At 45.3% G+C, this 19,578-nt stretch overlaps 1 protein-coding gene across 1 annotated transcript in view; it reads right to left on the bottom strand.

The window, feature by feature from the left end:
* Nucleotides 1-19,578, bottom strand: part of PSMB7 (proteasome 20S subunit beta 7) — a 396,085-nt gene that overhangs the window by 51,028 nt on the left and 325,479 nt on the right. The window contains exons 2-6 of the mRNA XM_050760622.1: nucleotides 11,555-11,641; nucleotides 11,035-11,128; nucleotides 9,772-9,869; nucleotides 8,190-8,330; nucleotides 1,346-1,461 (exon numbers count right to left, since the gene is read on the bottom strand). Of these exons, the coding sequence (XP_050616579.1) occupies nucleotides 1,346-1,461; nucleotides 8,190-8,330; nucleotides 9,772-9,869; nucleotides 11,035-11,128; nucleotides 11,555-11,616 (511 nt within the window). The 5' untranslated portion in view covers nucleotides 11,617-11,641. The remainder of the gene's footprint in view (nucleotides 1-1,345; nucleotides 1,462-8,189; nucleotides 8,331-9,771; nucleotides 9,870-11,034; nucleotides 11,129-11,554; nucleotides 11,642-19,578) is intronic.

The raw sequence follows: 19,578 nt of genomic DNA, 5'->3' as shown, positions 1-19,578 counted from the left end.
GTGGCGCTATCTCGGCTCACTGCAAGCTCCGCCTCCCGGGTTTACGCCATTCTCCTGCCTCAGCCTCCCGAGTAGCTGGGACTACAGGCGCCCGCCACCTCGCCCGGCTAATTTTTTTGTATTTTTAGTAGAGACGGGGTTTCATTGTGTTAGCCAGGATGGTCTCGATCTCCTGACCTCGTGATCCGCCCGTCTCGGCCTCCCAAAGTGCTGGGATTACAGGCTTGAGCCACCGCGCCCGGCTGGCACTGCTCTTTCTATTTAACACTGCCATCTGCCTCCACCCCAGCCCCTGCCCACAACTCCCAAGTCCCCTTATCATGTGTGAATTTAATTTTTTAAGATCATTGCAAATTCATATGCAGATGTAAAAAATAGAGCATTTCCATATGAACTTGACTCAGTTTCTCTCAAAGATAGTATCTTAACTATAGTACAATACCATCCGTATTACCTTTTTTCTTAATATCACTTTCTAATACAGGCTGAGTAGCCCTTATCCAAAATGCTAGGGACCAGAAGTGTTTCAGATTTCAGGTTTTAGAATATCTACATTATACTCACCCAATTCAGCATCCCTAATCCAAAAATCCAGAATCAAAAATGCTCCAACGAGGCTGGGCAGAGTGGCTCATGCCTATAATCCATTCAAGCATTTTGGAAGACCGAGGCAGGCAGATTACTTGAGGTCAGGAGTTTGAGACCAGCCTGTCCAACATGATGAAACCTCATCTCTACTAAAACTACAAAAAATTAGCCGGGCATGGTGGCACACGCCTATCATCCCAGCTACTTGGGACGCTGAGGCAGAACAATCACTTGAACCTGGGAAGCAGAGGTTGCAGTGAGCCGAGATCACGCCACTGCACTCCAGCCTGGGCAACAGAGCAAAAATCCATCTCGAAAAAGAAAAAATAATAAAAATTAAAATGTTCCAATGAGTATCATGTTGGCACTCAAAAACTTTAGGATTTTGGAGCATTTCAGATTTCAGACTATAAAAAATATATTCATAATACACAGGTTGCATAACCTGTGTATATTTATACATAAATATATTTATAATACCTGTGTATTATACTTCTCACAGTTGTTTATTATCTATTTACCCTCACTAAAATATAAACTCCTCGAGGGCAGGAATCACTATTACAATTGTGTTCACTGCTATATACCAAGCACCTAGAACAGGGCCTAATCTGTAGTAGGAACTCAGTAAATATTTGCTGAATGAATCAAAGCACTGTACTGCACCTCCTCTTCTAAGAGAAAACAGACCAGCTCTTCAAGAGACCATCTTAGTAAGTAAGAGTACTCTGAAACATCAGGGAAACGTTACACTCACCCATGGTGACATAAGGCAACTTATCAGTTGATCCGTGAGGATAGATGCTGTACAGGTGAGGTCCAGTAACATCTACTCCTCCTAAAACTAGGGCTGCACCAATGTAACCTTGATACCTGGTGATGAGAGTATGCATAAGAAAAAAAAACATGAGTCCACAGAGCATCACTGTAACTTAGCCAAAAGTTGCATGAGAAGTCAGACAACAAAAACAAAAAGCTTTCTTTAAGACTGTTTCATTAAGGGGTTATTGTTTGGATGGTAACAAAAAAGGGAAGGGAACATTAGATGAACCATCTACTATCAGCCAGTATAAATTATGTGAGGCACTCCAAACACCTCATTTCAGCTCAGCCTCACAGCCTCCATTACTATTATTATTTTTGAGACACGGTCTCACTCTGTCACCCAGGCTGGAGTACAGTGGTTATTATCATGGCTCACTGTAGCCTCAACCTCCCCAGCTCAAGCAATCCTCCCACCTCAGCCTCCTGAGTAGCTGGGACTACACCTGGCTAATTTTTGTATTTTTTTGTAGAGATGGGGCCTTGCCATATTGCCCAGGCTGGTCTCAAACTCCTAGACTCAAGCAGTCCTCCCACCTCGGCCTCCCAAAATGCTGGGATTACAGGTGTGAGCCACCACACCCAGCCCACAGTACCCTTTAAAAGACAGCATTATCATTCCCATTTTAGAGAAAAGAAAACCAACCCAGAGACATTAAGAACTTGCCCGGTCTCAAAATCAAATTGGGTTGACTCCAAAGATTATCAGCACTTTTCCCATCACACCTCTCTGGGATCAGCACATACTCCACCTCCAAAGTTAACAATGAGGTGCTAAGCTCAGCTGTTCCACTATTCAAATTATCAACCTAGCCACAAAGGTGAGGCATGGTGGCTCACACCTATAACCCCAGCATTTTAGGAGGCCAAGGTGGGCAGATCACTCGAGTCCAGGAGTTCAAGACCAGCCTGTGCAATATGGCGAGACCCCGTCTCTACAAAAACTACAAAAAATTAGCAAGGCGTGGTGGCATGCACCTGTAGTCCCAGATACTCGGGAGGCTGAAGTGAGAGGATCCCTTGAGCCCAAGAGGCAGAGGTTGCAGTGAGCCATGTTCATGCCACTGCACTCCAGCCTGGGGGACAGAACAAGAGTTGTCTCAAAAAAAAAAAAAAAAAAAAAAATCAACCTCACCACAGCCCAAACAGAAAAACAGCTCATGTTGAAACACCTTTGCCTTTGAATTAACCCACATTATAATCATATATATGAACGCATATCCAAAGAAAATATTTCATCATTCAGGACAGTGAATATTAAAATAACTCCATGATAGCCTAAGAAACCACTGCTATTACACACAGGATAAACTTACACTTCTTCAGGAACATCACAGGAATACATTTTCCACCCACCCCATCTCCATTTAATTGTGCACATATTTGTTCCTTTGGACCCTTTTTTCCATTTCTATAGATTCCTCTCCCTGTATTTGGTACAGTTTTTTCACATTAGAATTGCTGTGCTAGATAAACATGCTGGATTTAAAGTTCTCCACTGTGAGCCCTCAGCTCTTTGGGAAGAAAAACAAAACCAACACATACTGAATTTGCCAAACAATGTAATCATTAAAACTGTTACAAATAAATTAACACAAGACCCAAAGTCATAACTTTGTCTGAGACATAGCCGCCCATCCAGAAGTGCACTAAGTAAACAGAACAGTGGTCCAATACTTGCCCTGTTCCTCGATTACCAAATTGTTATTTCAAAAAGAACCTTCCATTTATAAGTAAAAACTTCAAGAACTTCCTAGGAAAAGATTTTAGAAGTAGTCTAAAAAGAGAACAGAGCCCCAGACAAGGGAAGAAACTGGTTCAAGGCCACACGAGCTAGCAGCAGGGTGAGACTAGGGCCAAGGGCTCCAGGAAGAGAAGCCACAATCGCCCAGTCCCACCACCCTCAACTAGTTCAGTGCCTATTCTACTATGCCAACTGTCTACTGAACAGGGTATTTAAATAAAGTCAATAATAATCAGCTAGTTGCCTTCTAAGCTAAAATATAAACTGTTAGATGCCTTTAAAAGAATCAAGATGTTTTGGCAAATTATTGAAATCGTTAAAATGTCAGTAATTTACTGATCCAGAGATTCTAGCAGGACTCTATTCTAAGGATATAAACAGACAAATATACAGAAATGAATGCACAAGGATGCTTACAAACAGCATTGTTTATGATGATTAAAAAAGTGGAAACAGGCAGAGGGAGAAACGGCTAAACTGATCCGGCTGTACAACAGAACATCACACAATCATTAAAAATCATGCTAAGCTCAGTGCGGTGGCTCACGCCTGTAATCCCAAAACCTAGGGAGGTCATGGCAGGAGGATTACTTGAGGCCAGGAGTTTGAGACTAGCCTAGGTAACATAGTGAGACATCGTCTACAAAAAGTTTAAAAAAACAAACACAACAAAAAAATCAGCCAAGCATGGTGACATGGGCCTTTAGTCCCAGCTACTCAGGAGGCTGAGGCGAGCAGATGACTTGAGCCTAGAATTTTAAGGCTCAAGTCATCTGCCATGCACTGCTTTTAAGTGAGCCATGATCACACCACTGCACTCCAGCCTGGGCAACAGAAAGAGACCCTATCTAAAATAAAATAAAATTTAACAATCATGCTGCATTTTCTCCTTTGCTACTGATGGTAGCACAACGTTTGTCAAGGGAGAGCTCTGACAACATCTCTCAAAATGTTAAATGTGCACAACTAAATAAACGTGCATTTATTCTAGAATACAGTCTAAGGAATTAATCACACCAGAACCCAAAGGTTCTATGTTCCAAAGCGTTCACAGAATACCTAACAATAGCTTAAATACCTTAAAATGGGCAATTTCATTAATGTTCAAAAATTGGTTAAGTTGTAACACAGCCACAAAACGGATACTATGACACCACCAAAAATTATGATACTGATTAATAGTTCTTAGGCTTTTATGGGTCACAGAGCCCTCTGAAAAACTGATTACAATTGTGGAAACTTTCCCCCATAAGAGTACACACAAACATTTTTTTCTGATTTCAGGAGAGTTACAAGTATTCAGAACTTCTCTATTTTCTCTAAGAGAAAAACTCATCTACTGACTCGAACAATATTTGTAACATACTATTATGTACATATGGGAAATTACAAACCAACACACAAACAGTTCATTCTTTCAAATGCATACATACAAGGATACACGTCTAGAACAAAAGGTATGAAAAAACAGATCTTCAAAAATTTACAGTGTATGTGTCTGAGTGGCAGAACATCAGGTGGCATTTACTTCCTTCTATCCAGGTTTCTAGCGTCTACATTTTTTACAATTACATTATTTTTATACTTTTAACAACAGTTATTTTCATTTTGAAATGCCCTAGTATAGAACCCATTCAAGACACACTGTTAGGTGAAAAGATCAGGCTATACTATAAAGAGTCAGTACAACTATAATCCCATTTTTTAATAAAATATTACTGAACATATTTTTAAAACCTTGAAGGGTGTGTAATAATCTCTTAGCACTAATTGCTTGTGGGTGGCAGGAATTCAGATAGTTTTTTATATTCTTTTTGTTTGTATCTTCCAGCTTTGTTTTGTTTTTACCATGAACATGTAATAGTAATATAAAAGGAAGAGAGGAAGGGAAGAACTTAGAAGACACAAGACTGGAATAATATACAGTAAACCAAGAGTGATGCTCCCTGAATGGCAAAATTTTCATTTTGTTCTTTGGGCTTTTCAGTATTTTCTAAATTTCCTACAACAAATGTACATGTTTATTAGAAAAAAGGTTACAATGTAAGAGCCTCTACATATTCAAGTAATAGTTTCCAGAACACAGAACAGCATTTCACTAATATTTCTATGAAACTCAACAAGGAGGCTCCATGCCCACAGAACAAGCATTACTTACATCGCCTACATCGAGCCAGCATAGGTGTAAGATAAAGGCAGTGCTTAAGTAAGGGAAAAGAGGTCACTTCCATTTATCAAACCTTATTTTCTCGCTGACTCACATACATGGAAATGGGCAGTTCAGAAAAAAAAAAAAAAAAAGTACAGCAGTACCAAGAACACCTTGTATTCCTTTCCAGACTGAATTTTATGGGGCTCTAACTATGCAGTAGGCTCTGTAGTATGCAAGGTCAGAGCCTAGCTTCTTTATTCCTGTCCTCCTCAAAAGTCAGACAGACAGAAACTATAATCCTCATTTTATTGAGAAAGAATCACCCAAATTTACACAACAGTCAGTGCTGTAGGTGGGAGGTGAACCAAAGTTCTAAAGTCAAATCCTAAACTCTTTCCTTAAACCACTCTCATTTTATGTAACTCACCAAAAATGTAAGAGGACATAAAAGACTGTAACTATTATGCTGGTTTATATTTTTAAATGTTCCTCTCAAAATTTGATAAAATTTAACTTTTACAAAGTATCTTAAACTAAAAAATGACAAAACACTGAAAAAAGAGACTAGGATTTTTTTTTTTTTGAGACGGAGTCTCACACTTTCACCCAGGCGGGAGTACAGTGGTACTATCTTGACTCACTGCCAAGCTCCACCTCCCGGGTTCACGCCATTCTCCTGCCTCAGCCTCCCAAGCAGCCCAAGGACTACAGGCGCCTGCCACTACGCCCGGCTAATTTTTTGTATTTTTAGTAGAGACGGGGTTTCACCATGTTAGCCAGGATGGTCTCAATCTCCTGACCTCGTGATCCACCCGCCTCGACCTCCCAAAGTGCTGAGATTACAGGCATGAGCCACCATGCCCGGCCGAGACTTTAGAATTCTTAAAACATTCTAAAGTGATTAACAGAAACATGTGCTAGATTATTTTGCTAATTGTTTTAAATGACATTACAAGGAATCTTGAAACATTCTATTTGCGGCAATTTTAGAAGCTTGAAAATTGCCTTTATTACGTAGACACATTGTGTAGAAAAAGTTTTCAAAAAAGCCTTACATATAATGTGCCAAGCAAGCCACCAGAGGGAGCTTTATATTTAAAATTAAAATCCACAAATCTCTTCAGAAATCTAATCAATAGGTGTGCTTTAACAAGTTCTACTCACTGTACTGGAAGAATTTGGTTGGCAATAATTCTCCTGGATTAGAACAATATGTACACAAACACAAAGCAGCAATTGGGTAGACTAGGCTTCCTATACATATGACTCTAGGCTTTGGTCTCATTTGTAAAATGGGAACTATACTACTGGCCTTGCTACAAGGCTACCCTCAACCTCATATACACTACTGAAAACCCACAGGCCATGCTAGACACACAGAGGAGGACCCGCAAATTCTCAGGAAGGCCAGGGCCCTGAAGGGAACAGTGAAGTGAGCCAGGCAGAGAATGTGACAGAGCACCCACTCCCACTTCTAAGGCAACATCCACCAATGAGTTCCCGAAGATTATGACCACGTGTTTCTGAATGTTTTCAAAAGACAGAAATCTAGACTTTTTTTTTTTTTTTTGAGACACAGTCTTGTTCTGTCACCCAAGCTAGAGTGCAGTGGCATGACCTTGGCTCACTGCAACCTCCACCTCCCAGGTTCAAGCGATTCTCCCGTCTCAGCCTCCCGAGTAGCTGGGATTACAGGCGAATGCCACCACGCCTGGCTAATTTTTGTACTTTTAGTAGAGACGTTTTACCATGTTGGCCAGGCTGGTCTCGAACTCCTTACCTCAGGTGATTCGCGAACCCTGGCATCCCAAAGTGCTGGGATTATAGGCATGTGCCACTATGCCAAGCCAAAATCTAGACTTTTAATTCAAATCTACCCATTTATAATTATTGGCCACTATTTAAAAAAAAAAAAAAAAAAAAAAAAAAAAACAGCCGTATGATCCAAATAAATTTCTCTACAAGCTGATGGCCTATAAGCCACCAGTTCAAAATCTTTACTGTCTATCCATGCTCCCCTTTAATTCTCACAACAACCCTGCTAGGGGCAGGTATTATGCTATCCATTTCACATAGAAGGAAAAAGGCAAAGAATATGTTAAAGGTAAGGCAGGTCCCTAAAGGAGAAGCCAGTATTCCACCCAAGACTAAATGCCCAGGGTACTTCTCCTATAATCACTGCTTCTCTTATGAGAAGCAAATAAGAAAATGCACTTTGAAAACTCCCAAGACCCATACAAACATAAGGTAATGACACAATTATTAAAGGAGAAAGAGAAACAAAACTACTAATATGAGCTGTGAGTCAGCAGAGAATGAAGGTCAGGTCATAGCTCCTATCTCAGAGTTAAAAGGATGAGATCGTGCGTAAAGCACTTTAACACAGGTCCTGAAACAGAGTAAGAGATAGATAAAGGTTGGTTAATATTAATATTATCATACCCACTGACAGCCAATTATAAATACCACTTTTCATTCATTGTTATTTTGCCCCTAAAGGGGGCAGGGGGGAAGGGGAGACACTCATTTGGCTTTGTGTTTATGGGGAGGAGAGAGTAGTTTCACAATACAAATTCATAGTTCCTTCAGCTATAACTCTCTTACTATGAGCAAAAAAGTTTCTCTTACCCAGTAATATCCCTATGCTTCAGGAAATGACTCAACTGGTGACATGTGATTTACTCATGAAAAGAATCAGGCCCCAGAAATTCAAATGCACTATCAAAAACCATTTAAAGTGGCTCTTTAACATAACAACTGATTCATGGAACAAAATGTGTATTTCTGAAGGCTTTTTTGCTACTTTCTAGGCTTCTCCTCGCTGAAAAAAATCTAAGATATGAGCAAAAGATACCACCAGGAATCCCCATTCTGGAAACTTACCTGAAAAGCATCTGCTTCAGCATCCGATTGGCTGTCACAACTCTGGGAAGACGGCCAGTGGAGAGGGAGTGGAGCTCCAAGTTGGAAGAAATGAGCTGGGTTGTCATGTCTGTGTCTGCAGCTGTCCCAGCACCACAACAACTGAAAAATCCAATTAGAAACTCAGTTGAAATCCAATTATCAGAGGGCTCAATTAGAAGTAGGGGGTTCTTGGATAACTTCCAAAAAGTCCAGGTACCCAGAGAGATGTTTTTGAGTATATCTATGCTGTACCTTTTCTGCTTAATCAATCTTAAATGAACAGAAAATTAAGAAAATGCATCTAGTTATACGCAAATATATTATCTATGGCCCAATGGAACGTACGAAATTATTGGTTTCTGTGATAAGACTATGCATTTCATTAATGCTACAAATATATCCAAGTTGTACAGAAGTGCAAGGTGTGTTAAAAGTCTTGCAATTCAACATCTACCAAGTACTTACTATCAGATACCAGTTATTACACTAAGCACTGGGAATAAAGAAAATATGACAGGACTTGTACTGGATTTCAAAGTTGAGTGGAAGACACACGAGACGACAAAAATTATAATACGTAATTTAATACACTGTAGTAACATAGGTACAAAATGCTACGGGAAACCAGAGGAGAAAGCAATTGATTCTGCTCATTAAGAAAAGGTTTCAGGCTGGGCATGATGGCTCATGCCTGTAATCCCAGCACTTTTTGTGAGACCCAGGCGGGATGATCACTTGAGGCCAGAAGATCAAGATCAGCCTAGGCAACATAGTGAGACCACATCTCTCCCAGAAAAAAAAAAAAAAACTAACAAGAAATATTTAAAAAAGAAAAGAAAAGGTTATATATGAGCTGGAATAAAATGGAATAAAAACACTCTACAAGCAGAGAAGGAAGAGTTTCTAAATAGAATCTCACATAAGCAACAGTGGAATAGCTTGGAGATGAGGGAAACAGGGACAGTTCAGATGACAGTTCAGATGTAACTGGAGCACAGGGTGATGGCAACTGAAAGAGAGGCTTGAAGGGTAGGCTTTCTATGGACTGTGCAAGGCCACAGAATTTTGATTTTTATCCTAAAAGTCGTGTGGAAATGTGACAAGTCTCATGAAAAGCTTTTTAACAAAGGGACGTCATCAGATCTATGTTTTACAAAATCCAATTTGGCAGAGGAGTGAACAATAGGATGCCTAAGAGAGGCAAATTAAATAACTGCAATAGTCCAGCTAAGAAAAAAGAACCTCTATGATTCAAGTTAATGTTTGAAAAAAAGAAAAAGAAGAAAGAATCCAAACTAGAGCCTTAGCAAAGGAAAGGATAGGAGGGAATGGATTGAAGAGGCACAGGGAGGGCAAAACTGGCTACCAATTCAATTGGAGACTGAAGCAAAGAGAGGACTTGAAGATGACTAGCTTGGGTAACGGGTGGACGGAAATGCCATTTAAAGGAGATAGAAAATACAAGTTAAACAACAGGTTTTAGTGAAGAGCACAGGAAGGTCAATTTTTACCCCTGACACATTTGAAAATATAAAAATTATTCAAATGAATCAATACTTACTAAATATTAGGAGATATGAAGTGTATTTTTGAACAGTTCTTGTCAGCAACAACCATTCCTTCAGTTGCTCTTGTATCTGCTCCAAGAACTATGCCATCCTATTGAGAGAGAAAAAAAAAAGTTTTTAAACAATATTACAGGCCGGGCGCGGTGGCTCAAACCTGTAATCTCAGCACTTTGGGAGGCCGAGACGGGCGGATCATGAGGTCAGGAGATCGAGACCATCCTGGCTAACACGGTGAAACCCCGTCTCTACTAAAAAAATACAAAAAACTAGCCGGGCGAGGTGGCGGGCGCCTGTAGTCCCAGCTACTCGGGAGGCTGAGGCAGGAGAATGGTGTAAAAACCCGGGAGGCGGAGCTTGCAGTGAGCTGAGATCCGGCCACTGTACTCCAGCCTGGGCGACAGAGCGAGACTCCGTCTCAAAAATAAATAAATAAATAAACAAACAATATTACAAATATAAACCAACCACAACTCTCCATTCTACTTTAGGGAATACTATGTTGCCCATACCATGCTCCCCTAATCTCAAAACGCCAAACAAAACTCATACCAAAAATACTGTGCTACACTTTCAGGATTTAAGATAAAATTTCTTAGTAAATGCTATTAATTGAATCCTGAGTAGGTAAGAATTATTCCCAGTTTCAAGTGAGGCTCAGGTGTCGGGTGAATTCCTTGCAAATCAGAGCTAATCTGGAAAAAACCTGGACTAAGACTCAGGAATCTTCCCATTAAAGTAGCCATCACAGTCAATTTCCTTTTAAAACATGTTGCTCTTCCTTAAAACAAGTTGCGCAGGTAATCATTATCTCTTTTGACGTTTACAACAATTTAAGGCAGGAGTTATCTCCATTTGATGCATCTGAAGGAGACCTGTGAGAAGGAAAGCGAGCTGCCCGAAGTTGGAATTAGTATTATAGAGGTCAAAGGTGAGACAGACCTGTCTGACCCCAAATCTCGTGATCTCCCATCACATACTTCGACTTCCTAAACTAGTAATTAAGAAGCTAACTGACCTGTTAAAAAAAAAAAAAAAAGGAAAAAAGAAAAAAAAAAACTCAGCAAAGTGAGGGAAGAACATAAACTGTTAAGAAGCACACAAAACCAGACAAAAGCAGTCCCTCCTGAAAGACGGTCTCCTGATGTATTCTATAGTATTTGCCTTTCCAGACCGAGCCGGGAGACACAGAGGAAGCCAAGTGTTCTGATTCCTGTTACCGGTTCAGTCACTGCTGCTCTTACCCTAACCTGGCTTACCTTATAGACCACCCCAGCGATGGTCGTGCCAGTTTTCCGGGCCTTTGGAAGCTTGTACCCCCTCTTGGCAAAATCGGCTTCCAAGACGGCATTCCTGAGAGCAAATGAGAGAATCAAGTGTTGAAGGGCAGGACCACATCGCGCAGCACTGGCATGAAGAGTGCCTAACAGAGAACTCAGTAAAGCTGCTATTTGTTTTCACGCCCATCTGTTCAATGAATCCTCCCATCAGCACTGTTCTCCCGTTTTCCAACGAAGACAGTCTCAGAGAGGGGCCGTGACGTGCCTTAGGAGACGGAGATAAACTGTGGCCGAGTGCGCTGTGAAGGTGGGAGAGCAGACCCGGCTTCAGGAGAAACCCACGCCCAGGCCCTGATTCCCCTGAGTCACACGGGCCGCGGGCCACAGGCCCCGCCATGCACTCTTCCCTCCGAATTCTCGTATCAGGCCTTGGCCCAGCTCCCACCCGAGCACGGCACTCTTACTCCCTCCCTGAGCCAAGCCCCAGGCAAGGCCGCACCTGCGACAGTTATCAAAAGAGAAGCCTCCAACCGGCGGAGCATACACCGACACAGCCGCCATCTTCCCAAGAGAGCACTTCCGGGCCGGAGGCGGGCGCAAACCAACAGATCCGAGCACTTCCGGCGTCGCTGGCAACTGGGGCTGAAGGGGCGGGGCAAACGCGGCACTAGAACGATTGATCTTAGAGATTCTGGTTCCTAGAGAAGCCAGAGATGTTTGAAGTATATCGCCCCAAGTGGCACGGAGGAGAAAGTGACACCCGGAACGAGGAAAGGACTTGTCCAAAGTGAACGCACCGGCGACCAGATCTCCTGCCTTTCAGACTGGACCTGCTTCTACCTTTAATTTGGTTCTGCGGTGCTTCGGAGACAGACACACCCAAGTCCCAGGCACAGCCCCACCACCCCCTTGCGTTAAGCAAGTCTCTTTAACTCTCTGAATCTGTTTCCTCCACTATCAGATGGAGATTACACCTAGCTCAAAAGGCTGCTGTGGAATGGCCGTAAGTCTGTGAAAAGAGGCTCAACATGGTTAGTCATCGGGTGAATGCAAAGCATGACCACAGCGAGATCCCACTTCGCACCCACTGGGATGGCCATAAACAAAAAGACAGAAAAGCGCAAAGGTTGTGAGAGTTCGGAGAAATTGGAACCCCCATACAGGGCTGGTGAGAATGCAAAATGGTGCGGCTGCTCTGGAAAACAATTTGGCAGTCCCCCCAAAAAGTAGTATCCTCTTAGATACGCACCTGAGAGGGTGGAAGACATGTATTGGCAAAAACTTTCTACAAAGGTGAGGCAGAAGGCAGGACTCCGTTCAGAGATGGGGCTGAGATACCTGCCCAAATTGAGAACTAACTAAAACAGGGCCTGGGCAGAAGCTGGCTTCCCTAAAACTAGCTCACCAGTGCGCCAAGTCAGTTTACCGTTGCCATGGCAACACTCGTGAGTTACCGCCCCTTTCCATGGCAATGGCACCATGACCCAAAAGTTACTACTCCTTCCCTAGAAACGCCTGCATAAACCACCCCTTAATCTGCATGTAATTAAAAGTACGTCTAAATATCAATGCATAACTGCCCTGACTCTACCTAAGAGGGTAGCCTTGCTCTGCAGGAGCAGTCATGGAGCTGTAACGCCGCCACTTCAATAAAGCCGTTTTCTTCTGCCTCCAACTTGCCCTTGAATTCTTTCTTGGGCAAAGCCAAGAACCCTTGTGGGCTCAGCTCCACTTTGGGGCTTACCTGCCCTGCGTCAAAAGGGGGTCTCATTGACCGGGTGCGGTGGCTCACGCCTGTAATCCCAGCACTTTGGGAGGCTGAGGTGGGCAGATCACGAGGTCAGGAGACTGAGACCATCCTGGCTAACACGGTGAAACCCCGTCTCTACTAAAAAATACAAAAAACTAGCCGGGCGAGGTGGCGGGCGCCTGTAGCCCCAGCTACTCTGGAGGCTGAGGCAGGAGAATGGCATAAACTCGGGAGGCGGAGCTTGCAGTGAGCTGAGATCCAGCCACTGCACTCCAGCCTGGGTGACAGAGGGAGACTCCGTCTCAAAAAAATATATATATGTATTATGAATACACTAAAAACCACTGAGTTGCACACTTTAAAATGATTAAAATGGTGATTTCTATGTTAGGTGAATTCTATTTTATTTATTTTATTTATTTATTTATTTTTGAGATTCAGTCTCCCTTTATCACCCAGACCGGAGTGCAGTGGCGTGATCTCAGCTCACTGCAACCCCCACCTCCTGGGTTCAAGTGATTCTTCTGCCTCAGCCTCCTGAGTAGCTGGGATTACAGGCGTACGCCACCACGCCCAGCTAATTTTTGTATTTTTAGTAGAGACAGGGTTTCACCATGTTGGCCAGGCTGGTCTCAAACTCCTGACCTTAAGTGATCCACCCACCTCGGCCTCCCAAAGTGCTGTGATTACAGGCATGAGCCACCATGCCCGGCCAGTGAATTTCATTTGAATAAGGCTGCTATGAGTATTGAACATTGTACATGAAGACCATCTATCTTAGCATATAGAAGCTTCTTATAGTTATTATTAATAATACATTCATTTCACCCTGTCAACAAACCTAAGGGGTAATTATGTAATTCAACTCATTTTACTGAGGGAATTGAAGGCTCCTTTTACAACCTGAATGACTATTGAATGAATTAATTTACTCACTAAACAAACATTTATTGAGCTCCTATTATGCGTCAGACATGGTTCTAGGTGCAAATGAATGAATGAATGCCATCCTAAGCACCTAGAACTAGTGTCTATCACAACTGCGTATTTAATAAACATTTGTCAAAGGTTGATTCCCTTTCATTACCTTTCTGAGTTTTCTGTTGAAATGAGAAAAATAAATTCATATTCTGCAGTTCTAGCCCCTAGTAACTCAGTAGCTGACCTTACTTGGAGGTATTCCAAATGGATTGAATTTGATTTGATATTACAGAGGTAATCAAGTTAAAAAATGAGGTCACTAGGCCCTAATCCAACAGGACTGGCGTCCTTACAAAAGTTGGAAATTTGGGCCAGACGTGGTGGCTCACACCTGTAATCCCAACACTCTGGGAGGCCGAGGCAGGTGGATCACTTGAGATCAGGAGTTCAAAACCAGCCTGGCCAACATGGTGAAACCCTGTATCTACTAAAAATACAAAAATTAGCTGGGCATTGTGTTGGGTGCCTGTAATCCCAGCTACTCAGGAGGCTAAGGCAGGAGAATCACTCAAACCTGGGAGGCGGAGGTTGAAGTGAGCCAAAATCACACCATTGCACTCCAGCCTGGGCAACAGAGCAAGATTCCATCTCAAAAAAAAAAAAAAAAATTGGCAATTTGGAAACAGACATGCACACAGGGAGAACCCCATATGAACATGAAGACAGAGACTGGAGCGATGATTCTATGGACCAAGGAATGCCAAAAGTTGCCATCAAACCACCAGAAGCTAGGCACCAGGTCTGGAACAGTCTCCCTCACAGATCTCAGAAGAAGCAATTTTGCAGACACCTTGCTTTGTACTTTCACCCTCCAGAATGGTGAGACAATAAATTTCTGGTGTTTCAGCCACCCAGATTGTGGTACTTTGTTACAACAGAGCTAGGAAACTCAGACACCTCCTGAGCTCACAGTCAAGGGGAGGAGAGGAAGTCTCAGCAAAGAAAGACTCCCAGCGCTGTGTGCCAACTGCCAGGCGGGGGAAGTATGGGAATGAGAGTAGGGGGCACGCAGGCTAGTGAAGCCTAGAGGCTCAGACAGTGTGGAGCCCGTCGAGGCGACAAGGCAAGAGGGACAGGCACGTGGGCAAAGGCTTGAGATGTGCCAAAAACACAACAAAACCAAAAACCCTGGACATGGCTTTTAGGAAACAGCGGTGAGGCTTGTGCGGTGGCTCCTGCAGCCTCCGGGGCTGGTGGCGGGCACCTGTGTCCTGTTGTAGGGTCTCAGTGGGAGCTAGAGAAGCCAGGACCCAGCCAGGCGTGGTGGCTCACGCCTGTAATCACAGCACTTTGGGAGGCCGAGGCGGGCAGATCACTTGAGGTCAGGTGTTCAAGACTAGCCTGGTCAGCATGGTGAAACCCCATCTCTACTGAAAATACAAAAATTAGCCGGGCATGGTGGCGCACGCCTGTAATCTCAGCTATTTGGGAGGCTGAGGTGGGAGGACTGCTTGAACCCGGGAGGTAGAAAGCCAGCCGGCCAAGGCCCCTGGCACAGCACAGGGAGCTAGGGAAGTCATTGTAGAAATGATTTGTGACCTCGGTTTGTTTGAGGGGTCTTTCTCTTCCTACCTGGGTTTCTTTGGTATCTTTTTTTTTTTCACGCCCAGACTGAGCTGAGGAGGGGACATGGTTTCCTCTTACAGCCTCTGGAGGTGGCCCGGCAGAGGCACCCAGAGCCCAGCAGAGGGCGACCGAGAGCCTCCAGCCGGCCTGGGCGTAGAGTACAGGAGTCAGTCAGGCGGGGATGGGGGCAGCCTCTGCACCTCCAGGCATGTGGAGGGCAGCCCTAGATCCCCAGCACTGAGAGACCCCCGCTCAGCCTCCCTGCCCAGCATGCCTGCTGCCCCCTGGGACTGTAGCCCAACCCAGCGGGCCCTCCCCTGGGCCTGGACACAGTCCCGCTTCATCTGTGGCAGTGCTACCAATCCCAACTCTCCAGTGAAGCCACCACTTCTGCTCTGGATTTGGCTGGGTGACCTCAGGGGAGCCATCAGGCTCTCTGTGCCTCGGTTCCCAAATGACACTGTAACAACCAACAGTCCCTGAGGGCACTCAACATCCTGGGCTCGGACCCAGCCATTCTGTGTGCAAGATCTTATCATCACCCTGGGCACCTAGAATGTTCCAGGCAGTAGGAAAGCACAATCAAGAGACAGACACAAAGCCTGTTGTCAGGGAGCCGGCAGTCCCCAGGGACCGGGCATCATGGCCTCACTTTACAGATGAGGCAACCAAGGCCTGGAGAGGTGAAGTCACTAGCTCAAGGTCACACCACTGATAAGTGGCAGAGTCGAGAGTCAAACCACACCCCTCCCAGCCCCAGACCACACACAGCACCACTTCCCCCACCCCTGACCATGAGCCTAACTGGAACCCAAGTTCCCTCATATTTTGCCAGCGCACAGGTGGGGCTTCCTCCTCCAGGACTCAGGCCAGCTCAGCTACTTGCCAGCTGCGAGACCTTAGGCTGGTGTCTTCACCTCCCTGAAGCTTAGTTTCCTCATCTATAAAATGAGAGACTATTGCAGTGCTTACCCTGTCCTACATGCATCGAATAAGAGCACGCATTGTAAACTACACAACACTTCGTGTATTCATTATTTATTAAACCCTTCCTTGGTGCCAAGCTTGGTGCCAGCTCTGTGCTGGATGACAGCCTTGGGGGCATTGATCTAGGGTCTAGGCCTCCAGTTCACTGTGCTAAGTGCCCTAAGGGACACAAGTCAGAGCACAGCCAGGGAAAGAACTTCCAAGTCTGCCTGAGGCTGCAGGTGGGCACCCAGAGGGCAAGAGTTAGCATCAAGACCAGAAGACAAGGGCGCATCTCATGCTACCGAGAGCTCAGCTGTGCGTGGCCCCAGCATCATCCTGGATTTTCCAAGGGCCCAATAAGCGGCACCCTGCTCCCCACCCACCCTGCAGGCTGCCCAGGAACCCAGCATGGGACAGGCCCTTGAAGGCCCACCTGTGTCCTCTGTCAGGATAAACACATCCAAGGATTCACCCTTCAAGGAGACTTGGCCATCTTCCTCTTGCAGGGAAAGCAGCCCATGATGCTCCTGGTTGCTATGGCAACCGGGCCCTTGTTTTTCCTTCTTCATAAATAAGCTATAAATAGACAGGGCAGACCTGGGCGCCTTCCTTTGCATAAATTACAGCAGCTGCTCCAGGCTCCAGGGCCCCTGGCACAGCACCCAGGTGCTGAGCCTTGCTGCATGGGCCACAGAAACACAGCTCCCGTGGGAGGAGTAAAGCACAGCACGGGGCAGCGTCTCAAAGTGTGGATTCCCACCATCCACTCCAGACTCTACTGGGGCGCTGAGCAGATTCTTGGGCCCACCTGAGACCTTCAGAATCCCCACCACCATGAGCAGGGCCTGGGATGGGCGGGCCCTGAGTCTGCCAACCTCAGCCACTGGTGAGCAGGAAGGGCATGCCTCCCTTCTTCCCTTCTCCTCCGTCCAGGGCCTGTTCAAGTCACAGTGAAATCATGAGAATACTCCCCACTTCCTCAGAGGGTTCGAACGTCCAAACACTCTCCCTACCTGGTTTAATCCTCATGTTTAACATCTATTTGCCAGATCCTTTCTCTACGCCAGGTGCTATGGTAAGCGCCTTCCATGCCACAACACAATTCATTCACCCAAACACCATCTGAGGTTTCCAGCTTACAGGTAGGTGACTCCACTTGGAGACAGGAGGTGTAACACAAGGTCACGCAGTTGGTTAGCAAGAGAACTGGAATTTGAACCCAAGCCTGTCCTGGTCAAAGCTCATGTTCTTAATCTTGGCCTCTCCTTTCACCATGCCTGATTCTCTTAATAATTTCCGAGGGAGGGAACAGCAGGTAGGATCCTTTAAGGGGGAAGGAACAGAAAAAGGAGCTGAGACTCAGAAGGACCAGGGACCGACCCACGGCCTCGCAGGGAGGACAGTCAAGGCTGAGACTTGGGTCTCTGGAAGGCAGGCTGCAGAGAGTGGAATTACTTTCCCCATAGTGAGGAAGATTCAGGGAAACACAATTACCTGGTGGGCCTGGGCAGACTTCTTGGAGGAGGTGAAGCTAAAACAGAGTCTTGGAGAATGGCAGTGGAGAGAAGGAAAAAAGCATTCAAGACAGAGAGAGCAGCTTGGATAAAGGCTCGGAGGTATGGTAGCGCCATTGGGCTGGCAGGATAGCAGGCAGATCAGTCTAGTTATGGGCCAGGGGCAATGTGGCCAGCTGGCGAGGCCCCAGTTAAGAAGGGCCTTGTAGAGGCCAGACGCGGTGGTTCATGCCTGTAATCCCAGCACTTTGGGAGGCTGAGGCAGGCAGATCACCTGAGGTCAGGAGTTCAAGACCAGCCTGGCCAACATGTTGAAACCCTGTCTCTACAAAAAATACCAAACAAATTAGCTGGGCTTGGTGGTGCACAAAAGTAATCTCAGACACTTGGGAGGCTCAGGCATGAGAATCACTTGAACCCAGGAAGTGGAGGTTGCAGTGAACCGAGATTTCACCACTGCACTCCAGTCTGGGAGACAGAGTGAGACTCTGTCAAAAAAAAAAAAAAAAAAAAAAAAAGAAGAAGAAGAAGAAGAAAGTCCTTGTAGGCTGGCTGAGAAGCCTGGGCCTATCCCATGTTTTGTTTTTGTTTTTGTTTTTGTTTTTGAGATGGAGTCTTGCTCTGTCACCCAGGCTGAAGTGCAGTGGTGCGATCTCTGCTCACTGCAACCTCCATCTCCTTCCATCTCCTGGGTTCAAGCAACTCTCCTGCCTCAGCCTCCCTAGAAGCTAGGATTACAGGTGTGCACCACCACATCTGGCTGATGTTTGCATTTTTATAGAGAAAAGGTTTCACTATGTTGGCCAGGCTGGCCTCAAACTCCTGACCTCAAGTGATCCACCCGCCTTGGCCTCCCGAAGTGCTGGGATTAGAGGCATGAGCCATCACACCCAGCCTCCATGGAATGCTTTTGAGCAGAGAATCAACATGACATCTAGAGAAAACGGGCTTCCTGCTTGACATGGGAGTTTGAACAGAACTCATCACCCAGGGACAAGGTATTCTGAAAGAATCACGGGTGCTTTCGCCATTGAATCTTGCAGGATCCGTCTCTGAATGTGTCCCCCTGATCCAGACACATCCAGTCCCATTATCTTCTCCACGCTTCAGACCTGCCTCACCCTAGGTAAATGCTCTCCATTCATTCACTCATTCATTCACTCCTTCAGACGTTCCTTACGTAAACTCCAATCCTGTGTCTGGCACCATGCTAGGCACCAGAAAGCAAAGACTCTGCCCTCGACAGAAATGGATACAGAAGTAAATAAGCAAGTAAAAGGATCAGAAGGTTCTGATAGAGACTGTGTGGGTTACAGAGACTCCAAGAAGAGAAAAAGTCAACTCCCCCAGGGGAGGAACAGCAGCAGCAAATGCTTTGAGGAAAACAGGAGACTGTAAACAGGACGCAGAAGAGGAGCAGGGGTTGGCTAGCTGGGGTTGCAGCGAGGAGAGAGTGGGCAATTCCAGAAGGAGGGGACGGTGTGAGCAGACCCATGGAGGCGGGAAATAGCTGGGCTTGTTGGAGAACAGAAGATGAGAGGAGTAAGAGGGTGTGGGCAGCTGGAAACTGGGCATCCCAGAGTAGGAGGCAGGGAACAGAGGCTGACACATCACTGTGGGTGAAAACCACTCCAGCAGCCAGTGGGAGGACGGAATGGACAGGGAGAGAATGAAAGTGGGAGAGCAGGGGCGGTGGGGTGCTCCGACCACGGACCAAGGAGGAGAGGAAGGTGGCCTGAACTA

The sequence above is a fragment of the Macaca thibetana genome, chromosome 15 (assembly GCF_024542745.1).
Source record: "Macaca thibetana thibetana isolate TM-01 chromosome 15, ASM2454274v1, whole genome shotgun sequence".
Classification (NCBI taxonomy): Eukaryota; Metazoa; Chordata; class Mammalia; order Primates; family Cercopithecidae; genus Macaca; species Macaca thibetana.
This window is presented reverse-complemented; position numbering and strand designations above follow the sequence as displayed.